The sequence below is a fragment of the Panthera tigris genome, chromosome A2, assembly GCF_018350195.1.
Source record: "Panthera tigris isolate Pti1 chromosome A2, P.tigris_Pti1_mat1.1, whole genome shotgun sequence".
In the NCBI taxonomy this organism is placed as follows: domain Eukaryota; kingdom Metazoa; phylum Chordata; class Mammalia; order Carnivora; family Felidae; genus Panthera; species Panthera tigris.
In genome coordinates this window covers 14,813,392-14,840,616 of record NC_056661.1, presented here as the reverse complement: position 1 = coordinate 14,840,616, position 27,225 = coordinate 14,813,392, and the positions used below count along the sequence as shown (strand labels likewise).

At 42.4% G+C, this 27,225-nt stretch overlaps 1 protein-coding gene across 5 annotated transcripts in view; it reads right to left on the bottom strand.

The window, feature by feature from the left end:
* Positions 1 to 27,225, bottom strand: part of KIF15 (kinesin family member 15) — a 77,759-nt gene that overhangs the window by 15,566 nt on the left and 34,968 nt on the right. For all 5 annotated transcript variants that reach the window (XR_006214750.1, XM_042978722.1, XM_042978719.1 and 2 more), the window contains exons 11-26: positions 27,067 to 27,190; positions 22,902 to 22,978; positions 22,460 to 22,669; positions 21,422 to 21,599; positions 19,156 to 19,297; positions 18,130 to 18,271; positions 11,042 to 11,239; positions 10,115 to 10,222; positions 9,583 to 9,688; positions 8,480 to 8,645; positions 5,309 to 5,459; positions 5,015 to 5,100; positions 3,952 to 4,021; positions 3,475 to 3,561; positions 2,556 to 2,660; positions 1,491 to 1,613 (exon numbers count right to left, since the gene is read on the bottom strand). Coding sequence is in view for 4 of the 5 variants with exons in the window: in XM_042978722.1 (XP_042834656.1) it covers positions 1,491 to 1,613; positions 2,556 to 2,660; positions 3,475 to 3,561; positions 3,952 to 4,021; positions 5,015 to 5,100; positions 5,309 to 5,459; positions 8,480 to 8,645; positions 9,583 to 9,688; positions 10,115 to 10,222; positions 11,042 to 11,239; positions 18,130 to 18,271; positions 19,156 to 19,297; positions 21,422 to 21,599; positions 22,460 to 22,669; positions 22,902 to 22,978; positions 27,067 to 27,190 (2,073 nt within the window). In the remaining variant the exon portion in view is untranslated. The remainder of the gene's footprint in view (positions 1 to 1,490; positions 1,614 to 2,555; positions 2,661 to 3,474; positions 3,562 to 3,951; positions 4,022 to 5,014; positions 5,101 to 5,308; positions 5,460 to 8,479; positions 8,646 to 9,582; positions 9,689 to 10,114; positions 10,223 to 11,041; positions 11,240 to 18,129; positions 18,272 to 19,155; positions 19,298 to 21,421; positions 21,600 to 22,459; positions 22,670 to 22,901; positions 22,979 to 27,066; positions 27,191 to 27,225) is intronic.

Genomic DNA, 27,225 nt, shown 5'->3' with positions numbered 1-27,225 from the left:
TCCTGCGGACCCCGCAACTGCCTGCTGAACTTCTAAAGCACTGCTCAGTTCTAGCTTGCCAATATTCCCACCACCACTTCTGGGCTCTGGCCTTTTCGCCTTTGGCCTGGGCTTGAAGTCTATGCAGCCGACACTCTTGGAGACGCTCCGTGACACAGACTCCATCCGTCTCCACCTCAGCTCTCCCCCCCACAGCCGGACAGGCCCCACCAACACCCACAGCCCCCTCCCTAGCGAAGCCTTGTACAAATACTATCTCCTTTGGGAAGTGCTCTGCGATTTTGGCACAGTCACTCCCCTCCTCCCTTTCCTGTGCTCCCAGATCCTTTGTTAGATCAAGATACGTTTAACTCTTAAAGTAGATAGCAGATTTTGACGTAAGTAACAGTGTTTTTCAGTCATTCTTCCAGGCAAGAACAAATGGTAGGTGGGTTCAATAAATATTTGTCGTTTCTTTCATGGATAGCATAGTTTAGCAAGAAAGCTTTACTTCTAAAGCAACCACAGAGTAGTATATATGGTGGGTTACCATTTGTGTGAGAAAAAGAAAATTAAATGTATATGGGATTTGCCTAAAATGTCTCTGGAAGTAGGGCATCTGGGTGGCTCAGTCGGTTAAGCGGCCAACTTTGGCTCAGGTCATGATCTCATGATTCACGGGTTCGAGCCCCACATCGGGTTCTCTGCTGTGAGCGCAGAGCCTGCTTCAGATCCCCTGTCCCCCTACCTCTCCCTCCCCCATTCACACTCGCTGTCTCAAAAATAAACATTTATTAAAAAAAAAAAAAAAATCTCTGGAAGGATACATGACAGAATATCTACTGCTTTATGTAATTTGAATTTTGAGCCATGTGACAGTACTGCTTGCTTGCTTGTTTATTTACTTACTTATTGAGAGAGAGAGCGAGAGAGAGAGAGCGAGCTTGCGCACGTGGAGGGGAGGGGCAGAGAAAGAGGGAGAGAGAATCTTAAGCAGGCTCCATGCCCAACGGGGCTCAATCTCACCACCCTGGGATCATGACCTGAGCCAAGATGGAGAGTTGGCCGCTCTACTGACTGAGCCGCCCAGGCGTCCCAGTACTGCTTCATTTAAAAATAGACACATTTACACCAACAACGAAAAATTAAAACCCACTTTAGCTAAAACCTACCTCAGCTGGTTAACCTGTTAACCTGATCTTTCTTTGCTCCCTGCTGCTACCACTCCACCAAGTAAACGCAGTGGCCACTCTGCTCCCCTTTGGGAAGAGGGTCAGTTACAGGAACTTACCAGGTGTTAGCACAAATGAATGCATGTCAACTGGATAAAGTATAACAATTTTAGTGTTATCTATTACTGGCCTAACTACCCTATGGGAAAATGGCTCTAATTAGGACTTGTCCCTTTAAAAAGCCCTCTATTTCTTCATTAATAACCTCCACACACACATACACATACAAACATTGACAAGGAAAAAGGCAAAAAAGAGTCAGGATGTGTTAACATGTACCTCTATGTCCTCAGAGAGTATTCTCAGTCTAAGGGCTTCTTTCAGGTCCAGAATCTCCACTTCCTGTTTCTTAATCAACACTTTGCTCTCTTCCTTGTCAGCCAAAGCAGAGTTGTGTTTGCACTGCAGAAAGAAAGTTGTAAGAGCTGTCTGCTTTCCTGTGCTTATTTTTTCACTAAAATAACAAGAAGGAGTCTGAGCTCCGAGGTGATGATGAGACTAACACAAATAGTTCAATAACTATTTATTGGACAAACGAATGGAAGGATAAGTGCATGAATGGTAAAGAGAAGTCAAAAAGTCCCACAGGGAGCGGTGAAAAACCACTCAGGTTTTCTTACTGTTTTTTGGTCATCTCTGCCCCTAACAGTGGGGCTCAAACTCCCGACCCAGAGACCAAGAGTCAAACTCTTCATCGACTGAGCCAGCTGGGCGCCCCATATTAATAAATTACTATCACACCTTTATCAAGAAACTGCCTTCAGCAACAAACGTGAGAACAGCAACCTCCCTTTGTAGCAGAGGAATGACCAACGTGGGCAAAAAAACTTCACCTTGACCCGAGGTGAGGAGGAAGCACCAACATTCAACTTAGATATGTGCACGCGTGAGGGGGAAAGTAGTTACTCGTAGAAAATACTTACTTGAGGAAACCAGAAAGTCCAATAATGGAAAAACTCACTCGCTATACAAGGAATGTCTCTGAACTTAACCAAAATGTGTCATTGTTTTTCCTCAAAGCAACGAAGGAACACCACATACCCTTAACTATCACAGATTACAACCGGCCTGCTTCTGATCAGCAATTCCCAATCGGTGCACACAGAGCACTGAACTCAGGCCAGGCCGGGACGATCAGAGCAGGGCGGCAGCGGGCACCGCCTCGCATGGGTCAGCATATTAAAAGCTCTGTAAGTTCTGCGAATCCAGAAACCTGTTGAGGCTTTGACTAGGATTTCCAAACCGATTTGACCACAGCAATCCTTTTGTTCTGGTGTAGCATTTGTCAAACTCTTGAAGAATCTGGGAAGTGCTCAAATGTATCTTGTCGGTTACAGAACTTACACTGATGTCCTTCAGTTCTTGCTTCAGGGTGTCTATGGTTTCTGTTTTTTCACACACCGATGTTCTCAGCTCCTGGATCTGGCTCATGAGGTCAGCTACAACTTCCTGATGAGGAGAGAAACAATGTCTTCACACCCAATGACATTAAGGAGGAGACCATTACTGCGGTAAACAACAGTTTACCTCTCCGAAAGAAAACAGGAGAAGTCCATTTTGTTTTAGCAAAATACATCACATTATATTATTATCAGTTTGTATATTAATGGCCTTACTCTATTTTACTTAATCATTTGCTTTGGTTTTTCTGAATGAATTATAGGTAGGCATATAAGAAATTTATACCTAATTTTATACTTGCACATGCATATTTCATTTACTATCCTAATTAAAGACAACACACCAGAAATCTGACAGTTTGTATCATGGGACTCAGAGTCAACCAGAAAGGCTCACACTAACAGCAGCCTAGTAAAGAGAGGCAGGATGGGTTTTAGAAACAGTGCTACCAGCGGGCCACCTGGGTGGCTCAGTCGGTTAAGCATCCGTCTCTTGATTGCAGCTCATGTCATGATCTCATGGTTACTGGGATCAAGCATGCTTAAGATTCTCTCTCTCCCTCTCCCTCTACCCCCACCCCAAAATAAAAAAGTATATAAAATAATAATAAAAATAGAAACAGTGCCATCAGAAGTAGTAGAACAGTTTCCTCTTGAAGTTACATGGAGAATTAATAATAATAATAATAATAATAATAATAATAATAATAGAAGATCCCCTTCTCTGCCAACCTTGGAAGACAAACAAGGCCTAAGTGTCTACAGGAATGCCAGCTACCAGTCACCCTGCGAGCAGGGGACGGGAACATTAAAGCCTCACTTATGAAGAAAATAAAGAGGATTCAGCTTCAACCTCTACCAACCTTGTCAGCATCTCTAGACTTTTCCAGAGAACGAATTACTTTTTCGGTAGCATATAAACTCTCTTCCAGTTTCTGTACTTTTGCCATCTATGGGGAAAAATAACTATTTTTAGAAAAAGAATTAAATTCCAAAGCCAACCACATACACATATAGGGGGGAAAAAAAAAGAAGTTGAAATCTCCTTTTCATATTGTATGGTGCTCATCAGGTAACACTTGAAAAGGAGAAGCTGGGTTAAAAGGCATTGATTCTGTGGGTCTCCACCAGGGGGCCACCAACAAAGTATGATTATAGCCTTCCAAGGAGTTAGAAAAACAAGAGTTCAAAAATAATACAACCAACCAAAAAGCCCATCTATTTTTACTACCTATTTTCGACACCTGAGAGCTGAAACCTTGTTCATAATGCACCTCTCCAGACACCGGACCAGGAGTTACAGACCTCAAAGGCTAGAATTAAGAGCACAGATCACTCACCTGCTGCTCGCATTTGGCTATCTCTTTCTGTTTCTCCTGGTGCACAACCTCAAGAACTTCTAATATTTCTCTGAAAGAAAAGAATGATCTTTTTTACTCATGACTTCATCCAATGGAAACAGGAAGTGAGTGCATTTGTACAGAAGAGATTCCGTGAACGGCAACGGAACTTTGTTTGGCACACGCTTGGCATCAGGCATTGCGTTCCAGCAGGAGTCAAGATCTGAACCCGTTTCTTCAACAAACCAAAGAGAACCTATCTTTGTGCTACGAGTTTCTCTTTCTTTGGCGCACTCAGGACTTGCTGACATAAGCATGTGTTTATTACCTATCTCTCTGTGCTAGAATGTGAAACTCACGGGGATGGGGATATTTTGTTCACTGTCTTACCTCTAAATAAGTGTTCTGGCACTTACCAGAATAGTGCCTGGCTTGTTGGATATCACCTAGTGTTTGAACAACTAAATGGTTAACTGTTTCCCAGCTAAGATGTATGTCCACTAGATGTAGTTACCTCCGTATCCCCAGGCCTAGAAGAGAAGCCGAGTCATACTGAAAACTCTACAGGTATCTGCTGAATAAACAAATACTTCCTCTTGCTACAGTAATGATCATCCTGCTGGCTGAGGCCAGGAGACTGACAGAGATCACCAAGGAAAAGAACTTGGAGAGATAGGCAAGAAGGACAATGGCATTCCATATTAAAGGACCAAGAGAAAAACAGAGCAGCTAGAAAAAGAATAGTAGAGACAGAAATAAAAATCAGTCCCCACCTTCCAGTTATAAAAATACCGAGATTTATTTATAGAAGGACCAGAGTTCTGATCACCATCAACTGCTATTCATTTCAAAAGTAGCATAGCTACTTCCTGAATGCTTTTGAAAAATTAAGTTTCTCTACATAGCCTCTTATACAAAAGAATCGGATATTCATTTTGGAATGTTTTAAAAAAATAACCTTACAGGGCATCAGCAATAAAAAAAAACCCAAACAACTCAAGATAAAGAATGTGATAGTAAATGATACTCTAGTCAACTAATGGAAAAGATAAATAGCACTCACTTAGAACTGTTTTCTTTATCTTCTTCAAATTGTAATAATAATTTGTTATTGCGTTCTTTTTCTGCCTCAAAAAGCTCCACCAAATTCTAAAAGACAATGTTATATTAGATTTTAAGAAATTGTTACTAGCAATGCACAGTCAACAAACACATCAAGTACCTTCTATGTTGGCAGGCACGAGGGGCCAGTACAGAAGTTAGGAAGAGGTCAATAAACAGGCCTTGCCCTGTGCTCCAGGGAACAATCACACATTCAGGACAAATTCATCAATAACCAATACCTTTCTTAACTTACATTCAGATCTGATTTCAGAGTTTCATTTTCATTTTTGCAGTTTTGGAGGTTTTTTGAAAGTTGGTCAATTTCAAACTTCATTACTTCTTGTAAGTTGTCATAGGAATCCTGTAGGCAGGCTTTGCTCTCAAGAAGCTTTTCCTTTTCTAATCTTTATCAGGAAAACATTTTTACAATGGTCAATATAAACATCAAATGTAGTTCTGCGAGTTCAATTACCGGCAGTTCCACTGCTCCTGTCTACAGACCGTGCCCAACTTACAGAAGCCTTGACTGACGTGACCGTGTGTGGGATGCCCACGATGCACAAACACGTGACACACAATGGACCACAGAGCGGTGTGACGGGGCCGGAGGAGACAGGGTGGGCATGTTAGCTTGAGCCATATACCTCCTCATTCTGCCTCCCATGGTCTCAACCAGACATGTTTAACTTGTGGGCCATTTTGAGTCGTGGATTCATTTTAGGGAGTTCCAGACCTAACCCTTCCTTACGTAAGCTAGGAAATGGCCATTCACTTAATTCTGTTGACACCTCACCTCTATTCATTCATCACATATCCTCTCAATTCTAGGAAGATTTTAAGATGGCAAACGTGGCTTTGGTTTGAGCAAGAGAGTAACTCCCTCAGAAAGAACCATTTCTTAATTCACGTGATTATTGTTTCCTGCTTCTGAGGTTCTCATCCTCTCGTTCTGCTCTGCACCTGCTGTGACAGGCCCAAACATCGAGGGCTCGGCCAAGAATTAGTGAACAATGAACCTGACTCTGCACCATCCAAAAGAGATGTCCCAGCTTGTCAACAGATTAGGCAGGGATTCATCTGCTTTACTTGCTGAAAGCAGAGCAGAAGTGGCACATTACAAGGTGGGACGGGGGTGTCTGGGTGGCTCAGTCGGTTAAGCGTCCGACTCTTGATTTCGGCTCAGGTCATGGTCGGTTTGTGGGTTTGAACCCTGCATTGGGCTCTGTGCTGAGAGCGTGGAGCCTGCTTGGGATTCGTTCTCCCTCTCTGCCCTTCCCCTGCTCATGTGTGCTCTCTCTCAAAACAAATAAACTTACAAAAAAAAACCCCAAAAAACAAAACCAAAGTGGTATAAATCAATTGCTAAAGAGAGGCATACAGACAATAGACCAGAGAGAGATGTGTGTATTTATGATACAAACTGAGTATAGAAAGCAGCCAAATGATTCAAGGAACACATAGCAGTATTGGGCTATTTCACGCAGGGGCCTTCTCACCACCTGTGGGGCCATGGAGTATAAGCAGCCCAAAGAGTGATACACTCGGTTTGAGCAAGAGAGTTAAACCTGAGACACTGAGAAAAATTATATCAAATTTAAAAAGCAAAGAAGTACTCGCTATTTTTAAGACAGAATTTAAGTACATAGTCAGATATAGTGGATTCTTAATATTTTAGATCTGGTTCAAATGACTTATAAACATGAGGAAATTAAAATCCAACGAGATAAGTGGAGTGACCTTTCCAAAAAACTCACACAAAGTTAATTTATGACACAGCCAAGATTAGGGTCAGTGATTCAGATGTTAAAAACAAATGCCTGGTGGGGCGCCTGGGTGGCTCAGTCGGTTAAGCGTCCGACTTTGGCTCAAGTCATGATCTCACAGTTCATGGGTTCAAGCCCCGCATCGGGCTCTGTGCTGATGGCTCAGAACCTGCAGCCTGCGTCGGATTCTGTGTCTCCTTCTCTCTCTGTTCCTCCCCTGCTCATGCTCGCTCTCTCGCTCTCTCTCTCTCTCTCTCAAAAATAAATAAAGATTAAAAACAACAACAACAAAAAAAAACCCCACAAATGCCTGGTAAGAAAAAAACAACAGTGCACCAGGGATGACAAATGGCAACTCGGTGCTGGGGAAACAGGGGCAGTGGAGGCTGACAGCGCCCGCCCAACTCACGGGAAAGGAGTCATTCAGGGGGCAGGGATGGGATTTCAGGGGATGCTGAAAGATGGATTTTTACAAGAAAGCTCTCAATCTTAAGAATGCAATGCGAAACTTTTTTCTTAAATGTTTATTTTTGAGAGAGAGACAGACAGACAGACAGACAGAGGCAGGCAGAGAGAGAGGGAAACACAGAATCCGAAGCAGGCTCCAGGCTCCGAGCTGTCAGCAGAGCCCAAGGCGGGGCCTGAATTCACAAACCATGAGATCATGACCCAAGCCCAAGTCAGATGCCCAACCAACTGAACCACCGAGGCGCCCCTATGCTAAACTTTTTAAAAACCACACTGGGAAGATCCAGCAAAAACATGTTTATGGATGAATCCGGTCTGCAGATCTCAAATTTTCTTCCTCTATTTTAATTCCTCGTGCGGAAAACACGTAGAAACTGCAGATTTAAACCTTTGCAACATGTATCATGCTCACAGTATCACGTGCCAAATGTCCATTATTAAATTATTGCCACGGACCCATACGACGGCAACCAAAACACAAAATGATTTTATAAAAGGTTGAAATTGGCAAGGAAAAGAGTAGTAAAAACAAACCCCTTATATCTGTCATTCCTTTATTTCAAGATTACCAGCACTGACTCCTGCCAGCCTCTGACAAGTTACTGTGGACAACAGTGACAACTACTGATCTGTTCTACCTTGTACTGTCCCTTCTTCTAATAAGAGCATACCTCTCCCTCTGGAAAAGGTGCATCACCTATGTTGGGCCTATATCCCCTCGAACCCCTGGGAAGTGACTGGTCCGCAGGTAAGCAGAGGACTCCGGCAAAACCAATTCAGATTTTCCCTGGGATTGATACATGCCTTCTGGGACAGAGGATTTCATCACAGGGGTCATTACGCTAAGAGAATATGCAGCGGTCTGAGGCGATCTGTTCCCCGTCACAGAGAGGAAGGCTCTCAATAGTAGGACTGAGTAAGGGCAACGTAACGAGGGAAGCAGAGCAGGAACTGAGAGAGACAGAGACAGAGAGACAGAGACAGAGAGAAATGTGCACTGACAGTATCTTTTGAGACTCGGTCTAGTTTGCCCCTGAAACCAAAATCCCCTCTAGGCCTCCCCGTTATTGTGAGCCAGTAATTTACCTTTTTGTTTAACTAGTTCGAGTTGGGTTTATAGCACTTGCACGGCGAGCAGTCCTGGACTGCAGGCCCCAACCAGGCGACGGGACAGCATAACAGAACAACTCTACCTGACGCTCTCCAGCTGGAGCTGCGTGTGCGCGTGTCGATCAGAGAGGCTACTCAGCTCTTTCTCCCGACTCTCTCTGAACGAACTATACTCCAGCCTCATGGAAGACAGCTCCTTGTCTGCAGAGTGAAGAACTACTCGCAGGTCATGCACCTCACTTTTCAAAACTAAAAAACAAAACAAAATACATCCTCAACAGGTTTCTTCACACACACACACACACACACACACACACACACACACTTTTTTTAACAAAGTAGACAAAGAGGTTGGATGGATATTTCCACACAAACAGCAAAAACAAGTTGGAGAGACCAATCTTAAGATGTTGACCAACCAAGTGGTAGGTACCTAGGGGCACAGAGATTTCTATTTTATTCCTCCTCGTTTATGATTTTTGGTATATTTCTACAAAAAAAGTAAAGGGTTAACATCTGTCCCTGATCTGCAGGTCACTTGACGGTTCCACTTTCTCCTGAGGCATGTGTATGGCAACTTTTAATATAAGGGAGAAAAAAAATCAATAGATTTAACATATTTTAAGTGACCTAATCTTACTTATTGAAAACCCTTTGGTGATACACCAGAACATTCCAAAATGGGTTAAACACTGCTGGTCTTCTAAGAAAACTCCAATTGGAGGTGACATCAAGTAACTCTTTAGATCAAAGAAAACATAATGGCCGCCTTTTAGCTTTATTACAAACTGCTGCAAACACTTTGATGAAAGGAGAAATAAGCTGCAAAAAATTGGGAATCAAATGATACTCCCACCTCTATGGACACATACAAATACATAGTTATTCTTTATTTTCTCACTGTCAAAATATTATTCGTCTTATGATTTCAAGACACTTCATCTTCAAAGCAGTATTAAAAGGTTCAGCAACCAGTTCGATCACTTGTTTATGACCAGTCCTGAAGCAAAGCACCCTTTCTGATATGAGACTATTACTTACCACTGCCTTGCAGACCCAAGTCTGGTCATCTAATTAAAAACAAAACAAAACAACCAACAACATAGGGGCAAGATTTACTCATAGAGGTCAAAAGATACTGAGTCACGGTATTCAGATTACAAAGCTCCCAGCCGTTCGAACTTACACTCATTCTTAGTTTGAGCGTCCCGAAGCTGCTTTTCAAGGACATTCAGTTGTGAGAGATGCTCTTGCTGTTGTCTGGTCCAATCAGTTCTTTCTGACGAGAAAAGCTTTGAGAAAAAGATAAATTGATTAGAAAAGGGAATACCGGCATGCTAAGATACTCTCCAAATCATTACCTTGTTTCTGTTTTTAAAATCTAGCTTCAGGTGTCTGACAGAAGAAAGTCGGCCGTTCCCACGAACTACAGTGAGGAAGACCAACAAAGAGGCAGGGCCACTGCAAGCACCTGGGCCATCTACCCTGCCTTGTTCCAAGCCGAGAGCAAGGGCCCTATCTGCACTGTCCACTAAGTGAGCTAGAATTCAGCCTAGGCGGTGTGTGTCATTATCAGAGCAGTGTGTGAAGTAACACAATAAAGAATACAACCCAAATGAGCCTTGACAAAGGCTTTGCAAAGTCCTGTTCTTCTTGTAACACTCTTCCTTTGAGGATCTGTTTCATACATCTTCTGAGGCCCTGCTCTTGGGTCTCACCTCCCGCGTTTGTATAGAATGATGTTCCAGTTTGTCAATGTGCTGCTGAAGCTTCAGGTTTTTATGCTCTTCCTCATCCAGCTTGACTTGAAGGGCACTCATTTGTTCCTGCAACACAAAAACTTGAGTTGTCAAAAATTCTTTTCAGTGGAAATCGCAAACATTCCACTAAATAAAATAAAATAGAATAAAATTCAAAACCTCACATAGACAAAGATATCAAAGGCCAGTTTGGAGCCAGAAAACAATTTCCAAAGACTACACTAATGACTTATGTTTCAGAATTACACTTGTGGTCCATCAAAGCGGATAATTTGAAACACAAAGGGGAAAAATGATTCAATGGAATCAATCATAGAGCATCTTGAGACTTCTAAGAAGCTTTCCCAAGGCTGCATGGAGTGACTTTACAAGAATGGCCTCCATGCCTTGGAAAGGGCGAACTTTTGGAATTTGAGGGTAGTCTGGCTCACTCTAAGTATTGTCAAACAGCAGAAAAACTTTCTGAAAAAATAAATCACCAGAATTCTGAGATAAACACACTTCACATGTTCTTTCAAATACATCAAAAACTGTCTGCAATTTGATCTATAAGAAGATTCTTTCAATTATTTAAATTTTCTTTGCAGATACAGTACTGTGCTATATAAACCAGTTCTGGAACTTGAAGCTGGGGACAAGACTGGTCTCTTCATATAGGAGAGAGCCAAAACCTGAGGAGACTAGAGAGTGGGACTTGCTAAATACCGCAGAGCAAACAAAAAGAACAAGCAAAAGCAGGCTGATTTCTGCTTTCACACACCCATGTTTAACAAGATACAATTTTAATACCACACAGATTTGAACACTACATATTAGAGTTAACATGATACAGGGAGTTTCTCAATGAATGTCTAGTTACTTGCTTTTTCTAAAACTAACCATTACCTGCACCATTCTAAGCTCTTCAGAAATGGCCTCAAAAGCCTGTTCGTTCATCTCAGGTGGAACTGGCTCATTCAAGATATTATCATCTAATGTGCTGGGATTCTGAGCATGCACAGGGCCAGAGCTTCCTGCTTCGGGGCTTAGTTTTGGTACTGGTCGGGACCAAAGTTGATAAGCCTTGGTTGGTGTAGTTATAATCTGCGGCAAAAAGTGATTATGGACAACATTAGCACTCGTGAACAACACAGCCATAGCACTGAGTAATAACCATGTGAACAGAAAGGATAAAATTGAAATTCTAATCATCAAAAGAAGAGTATCCTTGAGAGGCAGCAGAGAAATGCCCAAGTAGAAACAAATTTATCAATTCAATGCGGTCTCAAGGAAAATTCTCTTAAGATTTTTTCTTTTTTTTTTTTAAATATATATATATATTTTTTTTAACGTTTATTTATTTTTGAGACAGAGAGAGACAGAGCATGAACGAGGGAGGGTCAGAGAGAGAGGGAGACAGAGAATCAGAAGCAGGCTCCAGGCTTTGGGCCATCATCAGCCCAGAGCCCGACACGGGGCTCGAACTCACAGACCGTGAGATCGTGACCTGAGCTGAAGTCGGACGCTTAACCGACTGAGCCACCCAGGCACCCCAAGATTTTTAAAACTGAAACTAGATCAGCCAATTCCAAACTTCATACAAACAGTAATTGTACAAGAAGAGACGAGTGAAAGGAGAACAAATTGGAAAGATTTCCCTGGCCTACATCAAATACACAGAAAAAGAGTGACTTATGTTGAAAGTTCAAATTAGTGAGAAAAACAAGGACTATTAAAAGTTAAATCCCTGGTGCGCCTGGGTGGCTCAGTCTGTTGGGCATCCGACTTCGGCTCAGGTCATGATCTCAAGGTTCGTGGGTTTGGGCCCTGCGTTGGGCTCTGTGCTTCGGATTCTGTGTTTCCCTCTCTTGGCCCCTCCCCGGCTCAGTCTCTGTCTCTCTGTCCTCTGTCTCTCTCTCTCTCTTTCAAAAATGAACATTAAAAAAAAAAGTTAAATCCCTAAGTCACACCATTCAAAAATAAAATAGCAGATGCATTAAACATCTCAGTGTAAAAATAAAATTATACTGATGATCTTGAGACTGTCTGGGCCTTTAAAAATACATAAAAGAGGCTCTCTGCTCCTCCCCGTTGGACAGACAGCCTCATCTTCTGCTGTAGCCAGCCATGTCCCCGAGATACCATGGTGAAGGTCAGGGTAACCGGATTCAGCCAAATTAGGCACTTGGTCATCAGCAATGCTTTTAACTCCTGGCTAAGTGGATATTGTTCCCATTAATGATCCCTTCATTGACCTTAATTACATGGTCTACATGTTCTAGTACGATTCCAACCAAGGCAAACTCCATAGTACAGTCAAGGCTGAGAACTGCAAACCTGTCATCAATGGAGAGCCCATCTCCATCTTCCAGAAGCCAGATCCCACCAACATCAAATGGGACGATGCCGGTGCTGAATATATTGTGGAGTCTGCTGGGGTCTTCATCACCATAGAGACGGCTGGGGCTCATGTGAAGAGTGGGGCCAAGAGGGTCATCACCTCTGCCCCTTCTGCTGATGCCCCCATGTTTGTGATGGGCGTGAACCCTGAGAATTATGAGAACTCCCTCAAGATTGTCAGCAACGCCTCCTGTACCGCCAACAGCTTGGCCCCTCTGGCCAAGGTCATCCATGAAAACTTTGGCATCATGGAGGGACTCATGACCACAGTCCATGCCATCACTGCCACCCAGAACATCAGCCCTGCTTCTACTGGTGCTGCCAAGGCTGCAAGCAAGGCCATCCCTGAGCTGAACAGGAAGCTCACTGGCATGGCTCTCCATGTTTCCACTCCTAATGTGTCAGATCCATGGATCTGACCCGCTGCCTGGAGAAAGCTGCCAAATACGATGACGTCAAGAAGGTGGTGAAGCAGACATTGGAGGGCCCCCTCAAGGGCATCCTGGGCTACAGGGAGGACCAGGTTTGTCCTCCACTTTAACAGTGACAACCACTCTTCCATCTTTGATGCTGGGGCTGGCATTGCCTCAATGACCATTCTGTTAAGCTCATTTCCTGGTATGACAATGAACTTTGCTACAGCAACCGGGTGGTAGACCTCATGGTCCACATGGCACTCAAGGAGTAAACATCTCCTGGACCACCAGCCCTGAGGAGAGCAAGGGGAAGACAGAGGCCCTCAGCTTCTGAGGAGTCCTTTCCCCAACTCATCCCCAACACACTGAGAATCTCCTGACCTCTACACAGTTTCCATCCCAGACCCCCTGAAAAAGGAGAGGGGCTTGGGGAGCCCTACCTTCTCACATACCATCAATCAAGTATACTGTACCCAGAAAAAAAATACATAAGTCACAAATACGAAAGATGAATAAACCTGGCTATATCAAAATTGTAAAAGTTCTTTTTAACAGAATCACATACAAAGATAAAAGACAAACAACCTGACGGCGAATACACTGGCAGTAGTACGTACGACACACAAAAGAATAACGCGTTAAAAACTACAAATCAGAAGGTAAAACAACTAGTAGGAAAACAGACTTATTTTTCTTTTTCCTCCATGAAAAAGGACAGCGATCATAGATATGAGACTTTAACAGAAGTAAAAGAAATGAGAATTAAAACCTTCACAAGAGAACATCCCTCACCCATCAGACTGTCAAACATTAAAGAGTCAGACAATGCCAGTTCCAGGGGCTGGCGCTGGGCAGTGAGGGCTCCCAGACCTCCTGGGAGAGCACATGGTGCAGACACCCAGCGGTCACTTGAATGGGAAGGACCCCACTCCTGAGACATCAGAAGACGACCACTCCGTCCACAGACTCCACCCCCAAAGAACACCTACCCTGGCAAACACCTAAACAAGCCATGGGTTGTCCAAAACATGGCAGCCTAGATGTAAAATGAGGTAGAGCTCTACGTACTAGTTAATGTGGAATGACCCCAGCATAACCCAGAGTTAACAAAGGTCCACTGAAGAATAACATATGTAGGATGATTCCAATGAATTTTAAAAACAAAGCACAACAAAAAAACAATGTATGAAATAACTTGGCGTATTTTCCCAGTCCATGCATATTTACCATAGAAAATTGCCAAGTAAAAAGATTCCTAAACTGATAACAAATGACTCCCAGGGATGGGGGATAAAGGACTGGATTAGAACCCGACTGGCAATAGTGCTGAAAAAGAACTTGAACCGAAACTTACAGATGTATGTATATGTTTCTTCTAAACAAGAAGAATGTATTCATAAAGTACTCATATAGTTGAAAACGAACAACAACGAAAGCTCTGAAGGGCTGGGCTACTCTTGGCAAAACGTTATCGCTTTAGTCTTATGTGCGGAGCTATAAATGGAGGAAGTAGGACTAGCCTGCCATGCATGGTGCTTCAAGCTCTAGAATTCTACCAAGGTAGAGGGCTACAAACACAGGATTATAAAACATTTGGCAATGTTGTACAAGTATTTTTTTAATGTTTATTTATTTATTTGATAGAGAGAGAGTGGGGAATGGGGAGAGAGAGAGAGGGATGGAGAATCCCAAGTAGGTTCCATAATGTCAGTGCAGAGCCCAACTCAGGGCTTAATCCCATCAACCTGAGCCGAAATCAAGAGTCAGACACTTAACTGACTGAGCCACCCAGGCACCCCAGGAATTTTTTTTCTTAGTTTATTTTGAGAGAGAAAGAGAGAGCGTGTGCAAGTAGGGGAGGGGCAGAAAGAGAGAGAGAATCCCAAGCAGACTCCACACTGTCAGTGTAGAGCCCGATGTGAGGACTGAACCCACAAACTGTGAGATCATGACCTGAGCCATAACCAAGAGTCAGATGCTTAACCGAATGAGCCACCCAGGCGTCCCTCTGCAAATATTTTAAAATAATCTCCTACACAGAATTTAAAGGCCATCATTTTTAAAGACCAAAGAAAAACATTCTACCTTTATTTTTTAAAATAGCATTTTCGAGGTTAAATAAATCATGATACAACCATAGAACAGATTTATGTGCAGCTGTCAAAAACAAAACAAAACAAAACAGAGAGAAAGTTCTTTTTAGTCATGGGACACACTCTAAGGAAAATCCAAAAAAAACCAGGTGTAGAATGATATGTATAATACGTTACCATTTGTGTAAAATAAGAAAAAAGGAATAAGCAAGTGGGACATCAAAGTAAAAGGCTTTTGCACAGCAAAGGAAACCACCAACAAAACAAAAGGGCAACCTACTGAATGGCAGAAGATACTTGCAAATGACATTCAATAAGGGTTTAAGATCTAAAATATATAAAGAACTCATAAAACTCAAAACCAAAAAACCCCAAATAATCCAATTAAAAAAGGACAGAGGACCCAAATAGACATTTTTCCAAAGAAAACATCCAGATGGGCAGCATGCACATGAAAAAATGCTCAACATCACTCATCATCAGGGAAACACAGATCAAAACCACCATGAGCAATCAACACCTCACACCTGTCAGAATGGCTAGTATTAAAAGGACAAGAGAAAGGAAGTCCTCCTGCACTGTTGGTGGGAATGTAAATCGTGCAGCCACTGTGAAAAACAGTATGGAGGTTTCTCAAAAAGTTAAAATAGAACTACAATAGGTCCAGCAAAATTCTATTGCTGGGTATTTACCTAAAGAAAATGGAAACACTAATTTGAAAAAAATATATTCACCCCTATGTTTTTCTGCAGCATTATTTCCAATAGCCAAGACATACAAGCAACCCAAGTGTCCATCAATAGATAAATGGATAAAGATGTCTCTCTCTCTCTCTCTCTCTCTCTCTCTCTCTCTCACACACACACACACACACACACGAATGTTACTCAGCCATAAAAGATTGAGATCTTGCCATTGGTGACAACATGGATGGACATAGAGGGTATCATGCTAAGTGAAATAAGTCAGGAAAAGACAAATACTACATGATTTCACTTAAATATGGAATCCAAGACAACAAAACAAGGGGTGCCTGCGTGGCTCAGTCAGTAGACTGTGAGACTCTTGATCTCGGGGTTGTGGGTTCAAGTCCCACAGTGGGTGTGGAGATTACTCAAAAATAAACATTAAAAAAATTTTTTTATAAATCTTTTTTTAATGTTTATTTATTTTTGAGAGACACAAACACACAGCGCAAGTTGGGGAGGGATAGAGAGAGAGGGAGACACAGAATCCAAAGCAGACTCCAGGCTCTGAACTGTCAGCACAGAGATGTTTTGAACTCATGAGACATGAGATCATGACCTGAGCCGAAGACAGATGCTTAACTGACTGGGCCACCCAGGGGCCCCTATTAAAAATTAATTAATTAATTAAATACAAAACAAAACAAACCAGAAATAGACTCATGGTGGTTGCCAGAGGAGAAGGGGTTGGTGAGATGGCCTAAGGGGATTAAGAGTTACAAACTCCTGGGGCACCTGGGTGGCGCAGTCGGTTAAGCGTCCGACTTCAGCCAGGTCACGATCTCGCGGTCCGTGAGTTCGAGCCCCGCGTCAGGCTCTGGGCTGACAGCTCGGAGCTTGGAGCCTGTTTCCGATTCTGTGTCTCCCTCTCTCTCTGCCCCTCCCCCGTTCATGCTCTGTCTCTCTCTGTCCCAAAAAAAATAAATAAAAAAACGTTGAAAAAAAAAAAATTAAAAAAAAAAAAGAGTTACAAACTCCCAGTTATAAAATAAATAAGCCAAAGGGATGTAATGTACAGCATAGGGATTACAGTCAATCATATTGTAATAACTCTGTATGGTGACAGATGGGGACTATACTTACTGGGTAAGCACTGCACAATGTATAGAATGGTCACATCACTATGTTGTACATCTGAAGCTACAACAATAATATTGTATGTCAACTAGAATTCAATTAAAATTGAAAAAAAGAAAAAAATTAAAAATTAAAGGATGGAAACCAAAACCAAGACTCAGTAACAGTGACTACTTCCAAAAAGGGCCTTGGATGGTTGGCAGGAAGGACAGCAGGGAGAGATTGTCACCATATATTCTTTGTACCTTTAACAATTCCAGCCATGTGAATTGCCTATTCAAATGAATGAATAAAATTTCTTTTAAAAGAAGTCTATTAAGTGACACCAAAAATATCCCTTGTAAAATAACCAGTAGGGATAAACATCTATTTTTAAGATGTATAAGAAACATTTTTTTAGCCTTCAGAGAATTTGGTCCAAAAGCTCAATCACTGGCATCAGCATCATCACCTCTTTAATCTTTTGCTTCTCCTCCTCTCCGCATTCTTAGATGTTCATTTTTTTTTTCTTTTATGAAGGCTATGGTTGTTTAGGGAAAGAAGCCCTCCTATTATCATTAGTGTTACCTGGATCCTTTAGGGGTCTTTGTCTTTAAAATGTCTATTCTTCTACAACAGCTGTGGGTACACAGTACGTTATAGCAACAGCTGCCGAGATCCACCAGGCGCCAGGCACTCTACTATCCCATGTGATGTTCTAAAAAACCTACAGTCAAATTAGTCTCACCCTTAATTTGGAGATCATAAATATGAGGCTTGGACATTAGGAAACCCTGGGGCGCCTGGGTGGCTCAGTTGGTTGAGCATCTGACGTCGGCTCAGTTCATGATCTCATGTCTCATGAGTTCGAGACATCTCTGTGCTGATAGCTCAGAGCCTGCTTCGGATTCTGTGTCTCCCTCTCTCCCTGCCCTCCGCCAACTTGTGCTCTGTCTCTCTCTGTCTCTCAAAATACAAATAAACATTAAAAGAAATATTTTTTTAAAGAAGTTAGGAAATCCTGCCTAAGTTTAGTGACAGATGAAAACTTGAACCCAGGTCTGATTTCAAATGCCACATGCTTCCCCACCCCACCCCACCCCACCCCACCCCACCCCACCCCTGGAGCCAGACATCAGAGCACTAGGACCAGAGTCACCCTGGAGTTAACCGTCTGCAAGAGATTCTATTGTATCTGGCAACCATCAGTGCAGATTCTCTCCACTGTTAACAAAATGAGATCAAACTGACTTAGGATCGAAGAAGTGCTTCAGATCGCCCACCTTAAGCGTTTCGGCATGAATTTTATTCAGCTGAGAAACTTCTTGTCGCTTGCAGGCTTTTGTTGCTTCCAAAAGGTTTTCAAGATTAAGGTTTGCTTTTTGCAAAGACTGAAGCTCTGACTCCAATTCTAGCTGCTTTTTCCTAAGAGATATTTAAAAGTCAAGTATTTTAGGTAATAAGTAATGTCATACATTTGTAAAACACTTTACACTTAAAAAAAATTTTTTTTTATCTTTATTTTTGAGAGAGACAGACAGACAGACAGACAGACAGACGGAAAGAAAGAGTGCAAGTGGGGGAGGAACAGAGAGGGAGACACAGAATCCGAAGCAGGCTCCAGGCTCCGAGCTGCCAGCACAGAGCCCAACACGGGGCCCGAACTCACGTTCGTGAGACCATGACCTGAGCCGAAGTCGGACGCTCAATCGACTGAGCCACCCAGGCGCCCAAACACTTTACACTTTATACTCTCACATAACTTGATAGTTTTCTAACTCAGAGATATTCTTAGATTATTACCTTCATTTTCCAGTTGGGGAAAATACAGCATATGAGAATTAACTACAGTGTAAAGTATTTAACTAGTAAATGGTAGAGTTCCAATTCAAAAGCCCAAGTAGTCCATGACGATAGCACACATGATACATTATTTTTAAAATAAACGCTTCTTTTTTTTAGGACAGGATTAATCTTAGTTATAATATGAATGTGGTTCATCTTCGTTTTCCTTTACACAAAGAGCATAAAGAATATTAACAAACCTATAATTTCTAAAAATCCTGACTTCATTCATAAAAACACTGATTTAAATTTGGTAACCAGATACAGGTGTATCAGTGAAAACATCCGTATCATTTAGTTCATTAAATATATTAAAAGAGCTTTTTCTTCACGCCACAGGTTAGTTGCTAAATGCGAATTCATATTTAAAGTAAAATGCTCAAATTATCAATATTAAACACGAAAACAACTCAACACTAAAAGATACTGAAATAGGTAAGCACGAATGGGTATTTACACCTTACCTCGTTAGTTCTTTGAATTCTTCATATTCTTGCTTTGAATTATTCAGCTCTGCCTGAATTTGCAGGAGTTGTGTTTTCAACTTCTCAGTGTTCACTAAAGAACATGGCTCCTTTGGTGCTTTAGGAGAAAATCCCGGTTGACCTGGTAATAAGGAAACAACTCGGTCTTTGAAAGACAAGAATAACAGAGTACATTTTTTTTAAGTTCTCGGCCAGGTATTAATTTTGAAGCAAAGAAGGAAAAATGAGAGATGGGTTGGAAGGTGGACCCTAAAAAACAAGAGCCTGTATATAGCTCAGCAAGAGACAAAGACACCACACAGGGTGTCAGAGAGTACTGATTTTTGAGAGGTTGAGAAGCCACAGGATGTAGGGGTGTATTTAAGGCAACACGTTTTCCATCAGGGGAAAGAGCAAGCCATGAAGTACAACACACACACGGCTGGATGGTGAACCATCAACGGGCGAATACTGCAGAAATTCATGCCAAAGGCTAATATCACCAGTCAATAAATTATTCAGAAAAGGAACCAAATAGCAAAGGCAGCAAGTTGAAAGAGCTTGGTACCATCTAACAAGTGGAAAATATTTTCAGGAATTGTTTAGAAGACTAATTATGTTGAAGAGAGTTCCAATGAGCTCCACCGAGGGAAAACTTATGTAAAAGTTATTTAGAGAATGATTCTTGTTTGGAAGATGGTGGGATCCAGAAATGACCCTTAGTATCTTTCAAAGGTATGTAAGTCAAGGAATTATTTGAGGTCAAAATGGCGAAAAAACTAGAGAGTATTGTAGGGAAAAATAGCTGAAATAAAGAGCAAAAATCGTGACCTTAACTTCACGTCTAAAATCAGTCTCTCTACAAACCAAACACTGTGAATTTTATTCTTTTATTGAGTCATAACAGAATGGAAGAAGGCTTGCAAAATGAAAATTTAAAAAGGGCACAGGGGTGCCTGGGTGGCTCAGTGCTGACAGCTGAGAGCCTGCAGCCTGCTTCAGATTCTGTCTCTCCCTCTCTCTTGGCCCCTCCCCCACTCACATTCTGTCTCTCTCAAAAATAAAAAATAAACATTAAAAAAAAATTTGGGGGGGGATGCGCCTGGATGGCTCAGTCGGTTGAGCGTCCGACTTCGGCTCAGGTCATGATCTCACCATCTGTGAGTTTGAGCCCCATGTCGGGCTCTGTGCTGACAGCTCAGAGCCTGGAGTCTGCTTTGGATTCTGTGTCTCCCTCTCTCTCTCTGCCCCTTCCCAGCTCATTCTCTGTCTCTCCCTGTCTCAAAAATAAATAAACGTTAAAAAAAAATTTTTTTTTTTTTTTAATAAATGAACAGGCTTCGTCATGAGTGCTGATAACATTAGGGTTTTCTTAATTGCAACCTGGAATGACACAAAGGCTGCCACCGAATATGAGAAAAGCCCACAAAAATATTCACTCTAAGAATGGGGCAAATGCACTGGGGTACCTGGGTGGCTCAGTTGGTTAAGCGACTGACTCCTGATTTCAACTCAGGTCATGATCTCACAGTCTGTAAGTTTGAGATATGCATCGAGCTGTGTGCCAGCAACACGGAGACTGCTCGGGATTCTCTATCTCCCCCTCTCTCTGCCCCTCCCGTTTGCGGGCCCTCTCTCTCCAAATAAATAAAACTTAAAAAAAAAAAAAAAAAAAAAAAAAGTGGGGCAAACACAGACTTTGTTGCCAAATCCCACTAACTGAGCCACTTTTCACAGAATACAAATAGACGGGAACCACCTGGGACTAACAGTGTATGCTGGTCAACATAACTGGCACCCATGTCTTCAGGCTGCAAGCACCGTGCTGGGATCAGGACCCTGACTTTCCACTGCCTCTCGCGATGCACAGACCTTAGCTGGACAGGTAAACGTCTCTACTCAACATTCATCCGTGTTGATTAGTTAAGCACTTTTAATTTCAAATACTTCTAACAGGTAAGTTTCATTTAATAAAAATTGTAAGTAATATCTGAATCTTTTATCAACAAAACAGAAATAAAAACTGTCTTTATCAACGCAACAGATATATGTTTCATTGACATGTCAGTTAGCCTACATAACTCACTACATGTGATTTGTGAAAAAAAGCTTTAGGAAATGCCTTTTGATACATAAAAGCGTAAGTATGTATATGCACACCAGGTCTAGAGGCTAAAATGAAGACCCCGCCTGTGAGGTAATATAAATGCCCTTTCAAACAGCCTCCCAGCCCCTACAAGGCATGCAGACAACCATCATTTCTTACCCTTGTCCTTTTTCTCTGTGCCAGATAGTTCGGAGAAAGCTTTTTCTAGTACTGCAATGGTCTGGGCATCCATTTCTTGGGCTCTTTTCACAGGCTCTAACAATCTCAATCTTCTGTTCTCCTCCCTGAGGGAATGGTTTTCCATAGCATACTTTGCAACCCTGGGGTGGTGCTCTATCTGTGACACAGAAGAATGACAGACTTACGTATGGACAGACATTTCTCCTTAATGGCCAGTCTTGCCGCAAAGCCATCAGGAAACGTTAGGAATGCTGCGTGCACTGGGGGTGGTGGCCCGTGGCAAGGACTGTGGAAAGCAACCGGCGTGTGTGATCACACTAAATATGTGCATCGCCTCCAGAGCCATTTTTCCACGCCTGGGTCGTGCTTTGAGATTTTCCTGCAGGCACGGGCTCATAAGGAGAGAAGTACAAAGGGTGCACACTGTGGCCGACTCTTCATGCAGTGGGGACTGGTGGCATGAACACAGTGTAAAGAATAAGGAAAACTCTCTCTTGACCAGAATTCAATGCCCTCCAAGACACACTACAGGAAAAGAGCAGCAGTAAAGCGTGTAAGGTAAGTTGCCTTTTGTGTTAAAAAGGAACAAGAGTAAAAATATCCACGTTAGTTTGAGTATGCGTTAAAAAAAGCCTCGGAAAGATACAAAAGCCAGAAACAGATTTTCTTCATTTTTTTAATGTTGTGCCTGTAGTAACCACCCATCCTCTCCAGGGAAAGGAAAACCGGCAACAAGAAGTCGGAAGGAACCCACTGTAACGATAGTCTGCCCATTGAGACGAGCACAGCTGCCCGCCTTGCCTGGGAGGAAGCCCTAACAGCAACTTTTCGAAGCTCCTCCCCGCCCCCTTCGGCCGGCCATCTTGGAAAATGGAGGCAGGGGAGGTGCAACCACACCTCAGCTGAATTCATTCAAAACACTTTCCACTGTATTAACTTAAGCGAATTTGGCGACAGACTTATATTTGCCTCAAACCTTCTTTCTTTTTAGAAATACTACAAATGTCATGCACTCACTTGTTCCCGCAGGGTTTGGATCTCATCCCTTAATTCCGACAACAAGCGATCCTGCTCTGCAGGCAGAAAACTTCCCCGGGATTCCTTGTGGAGCTTCTCCAGGCGCATTATTTGATCCTCTCGGAATTTCACAATCATTTTATTAGACTGAATAAATTTTTCTTTTTTGAGGGTGAGGTCTTCTAATTGGGTAACTTTTTCTACCAGAGACTTAAGAAATTCATAATTTGGTTAAACATGAAAAGTAAATCAGCCTCCCTAAATTTCCACAAACCAAGCAACAAACGCTAACTTGACACTTAATCTCAAAGGCAAAATTAGATTTTCCATAGCTTTCCTTTGTTTTATTTAATTGTGCCACTTTTTATTTCACTCAGAAAGGTACCACGTAGTGAAAGTCTAAAAAATCTGGAATCCGCTTTATACCGACTCGGTTTCCTACCTTCTTTTCCTGTTCGGATTTCTTAAAGAACAACATCGCCTCTTGGAAATACTTCATGTAATTAGTCTCATCTTTCTCTGTAATTGATCCAGTAAGAAAGAAAAGGAAACAGGAAAGAAATGTTTATCTCTCAACTTTTAGGACCAAGAATTGAGCTAAAATAGCCTCTGACTGACTGCTCTCAGTGAATCTAAACGAATCAGACTGTCATCACCAGATCACAGATTTCATATTAACCCAATCTAATTAGCGACTCTTTGAAGAAAAATAAGTTTCTCTTATCCTGTTTAGTAATCATAATACACATTACATATGACAGAATCTTGAAAGTGGATCTAAATGAAATTTATTAATATCTCTTTTTAGCACTTGTAAGGGAAGAATTGTTCAAAATTATTTCTACTCCCCCTTCCCCACCACATCCCACAGAACTCCGTACACATGGTATCTGTATCTGGTTACAAAGTACAGGCATTCTTTGTTTTACTGTGCTTTGTTGATGCTGCGTGTTTTACACACTGAAGGTCTGCACGAGCCTGCACAAGCCTGCTGGCACCATTTTTCTGCCAGCAGTTGTTCACATCGTGTCTCTGTTCACATTCTGTTAATTCTCGCAATATTCCAAAAATTTTCATTATTATTACTATATTTGTTATGGTGATCTGTGATCAGTGATCTTTGAGGTAACTGCTGTCATTATTCTGGGCACCACAAACCATGCCCATATAAGATGGCGAACTCAATCAATAAATGTGTTTTCTGACTGCTTGACTATCTGGCTCCTTCTGTCTCTTCCCATCTCCTCAGGCCTCCCTGTTCCCAGAGACACAACAATATGGAAATCAGGCCCATTTAGTAACCTTACAATAGCTTCTAAGTGTTCAAGTAAAAAAAAAAAAAAAAAAAAAAAAAAAAAAGTCACATGTGTCGCTTTATTTTTTTTTTATTTTTTTTTTTTAAGAGTATTTGCTTTTTATTTTATTTTTTTTTTTCAACGTTTTTTATTTATTTTTGGGACAGAGAGAGACAGAGCATGAACGGGGGAGGGGCAGAGAGAGAGGGAGACACAGAATCGGAAACAGGCTCCAGGCTCCGAGCCATCAGCCCAGAGCCTGACGCGGGGCTCGAACTCACGGACCGCGAGATCGTGACCTGGCTGAAGTCGGACGCTTAACCGACTGCGCCACCCAGGCGCCCCCATGTGTCACTTTAAATCAAAAGCTAGAAATGATTACACTTATTTAGGAAGGTGTGCCGGAAACCAAGACGGGCTGGCAGCTAGGCCTCTTGTACCAGTTAGCCAAGTTGTGAATGCGAAGGAAAAGTTCTTGAAGGAAATGAAAAGTGCTCCTCCAGTGAATATATGAATGATAAGAAAGCAAAACCGCGTTATTGCTGATGTGCAGAAACTTTTAATGGTCTAGATAGAAGATCAAACCAGCCATAACATTCCCTTGAGCCAAAGCCTAGTCCAGAGCAAGGCCCTAACTCTCTTCCATTCCGTCAAGGCCGAGAGAGGATAGGAAGCTACAGAAGAAAAGTTTGAAGGTAGCAGAGGTTGGGTCATGAGGTTTAAGGAAAGAAGCCATCTCCCTAACATAAAAGTAGAAGCAGCAAGTGTTGTAGAAGCTGCAGCAAGTGGTCCAGAAGATAACGAAGGTGGTTATACCAATAACAGGTTTTCAATGTGGATGAAACCACATTGAAGAAGATGCCATCTAGGACTTTCATAGCTAGAGAGGAGAAGTCAATGCCTGGTTTAAAGCTTCAAGAGACAGGCTGACTCTCTTGTTAGGGGCCATGCAGCTGGTGACTACAAGCTGAAGCCAGTGCTCATTTATCCTTCTGAAAAATCCTAGGGCCCTTAAGAATTAGGATAAATAGGGGCACCTGGGTGCCTCAGTTAAGTGTCCAACTGTGGCTCAGGTGTGATCTCTCAGTTCATGGGTTCGAGCCCTGCATCAAGCTCTATGCTAACGGTGCAAGCCTGCTTGGGATTCTCTCTCTCTGCCCCTGTCTTACACTCTCTCTCTCTCTCTAAGATAAATAAATAAACTTAAAAAGAAAAAAGAATTAGGCTAAAAAAAAATCAACTTTACTTCTACTCAACAACAAAAAGAATTATGCTAAATCTACTGGGCCTGTGCTCTGTAAACAAAACAGCAAAGCCTGGATGACAGCACATCTGTTTGACATGGCCTACTGAATATTTTAAGGCCACTGTTGAGCCATAGTGCTCAGAAAAAAGATTCCTTTCAGGATGGCTAAGTCAGTTGAACCTCTAACTCTTGATTTCGGCTCAGGTCATGATCCCAGAGTCCTGGGATGGAGCCCTATGTTGGGCTCTGTGCTAAGCATGGAGGGAAGGGGAGGGAAGGAAGGGAAGGGAAGGGAGAAAAAGATTCATTTCAAAATATTACTGCTCACTGTCGATGCACCTAGTCACCCAAGAGCTCTGATGGAAGATGTATAATGAGATGAAATGCTGTTTTCATGCTAACGCAACATCCATTCTGCAGTCCATAGATCAAGGAGTCATTCTGACTTTTAAGTCTTACTATTTAAGAAATACATTTCTAAGGATATAGCTGTTACTGATACTGATTCCTCTAATGTATCTGGGCAAAGTCAACTGAAAATCTTCTGGAATGGAAAGGATTCTCCATCCTAGATGCCGTTAAGAACAATCCTGACTGATGGCAAGAGGTAAAAATACCAACATGATCAGAAGTTTGGAAGAAGTGGATCCCAGCCCTCACGGATGACTTTGAGGGTTCAAGACTTCACTGGAGGCAGTAACTGCAGGTGTGGTGGGAACAGCAAGAGAACCAGAACCATAAGTGGAGCCTGAAGATGGGACCACAGTGCTGCAAGGTCATGATAAAATGTGAATGGAAGAGGAGTTGCTTCTTTTTTTTTTTTTTAAGTTTATTTAGTTAGTTAGTTAGTTAGTTAGAGACAGCGTGAGTGGGGTATGGGCAGAGAAAGAGGGAGGGAGAGAGAATCCAAAGCAGGCCCTGCACTGCCAGCGCAGAGCCCGGATGTGGGGCTCGGACCCGTGAAGCTGCTAGATTGTGACCAGAGCTGAAACGAAGAGCCAGACGCTTAACCGACTGAGCCACCCCGTCCCCCCAAAGAGGAGTTGCTTCTAATGGACGAGCAAAGAACGTAGTTTCTTCAGCAGGAACCTACTCCTGGTGAAGATGCTGTGGAGATCGTTGAAATGACAACAAAGGATCTGGAGTACCACATAAACTTCGTTGATAAAAAGAGCAGCAGGGTTTGAGAGGACTGACTCTGATTCTGAAAGGAGTTCTACTGTGGGTAGAACATGCCATCAAACGGCATGGCACGCTGCAGAGAAATCATTCGTGAATGGAAGAGCCAGTAGATACAGCAAACTTCACTACTGTCTTCTTTTTAAGTAAATGCCACAGCCACCCCGACCTTCAGTGACCACCATCCTGATCAGTCAACAGCTGTCAACATGGAGGCAAGACCCTCCACCGGCAAAAAAAAAAAAAAAAAAAAAAAACTCTCCACCATCACAATTCGCTGAAAGCTCAGATGACGGTTAGCATTTTTTAGCAATAAAGCATTTTTTTTTTTAATTTTTTTTAACGTTTATTTATTTTGGAGACAGAGAGAGACAGAGCATGAACGGGGGAGGGTCAGAGAGAGAGGGAGACACAGAATCTGAAACAGGCTCCGGGCTCTGAGCTGTCAGCACAGAGCCCGACGCGGGGCTCGAACTCACGGACCGCGAGATCGTGACCTGAGCCGAAGGCAGCCGCTTAACCGACTGAGCCACCCAGGCGCCCCAATAAAGCATTTTTTAATCAAGTATGTACATTGTGTTTTTAGACGGACGCTACTGCATACTTAATAGACTACAGTGTAGCGTAAACAGAACTTTTCCCACCACTGGGAAAACAAAAAATTTATTTGACAAGCATTGTTGCAGTATTTGCTAATTTATCCCAATGGTCTGGGACCAAACCTGCAGTATCTCCGAGACATGCCGGTCTCGTGTTCCTATGTGAGTCAAATAGACTTGTTCAAAAGTTTGGGTAGCTTTATTGTATTGTGCCTGTCGTCACAGGGTTCTCCCACTAATATCCGCACACGGTCTTCCCCGGGATAAAGGACACTGTGTTCATCTTACCTTTGGTCAGAAAGCTCTCTGGTAGTAACTGCCCTGAAGTAAGCTGGGCCAGCTGTTCTTTGAGTCTCTTCACCTCAGCTTGGAGCTGGCTCACATTTCCTTGAGTGTCTTCATTTACTACTGCCTGTCCAAGAATTTTTTTAAAAAGTGTTAAAGGAA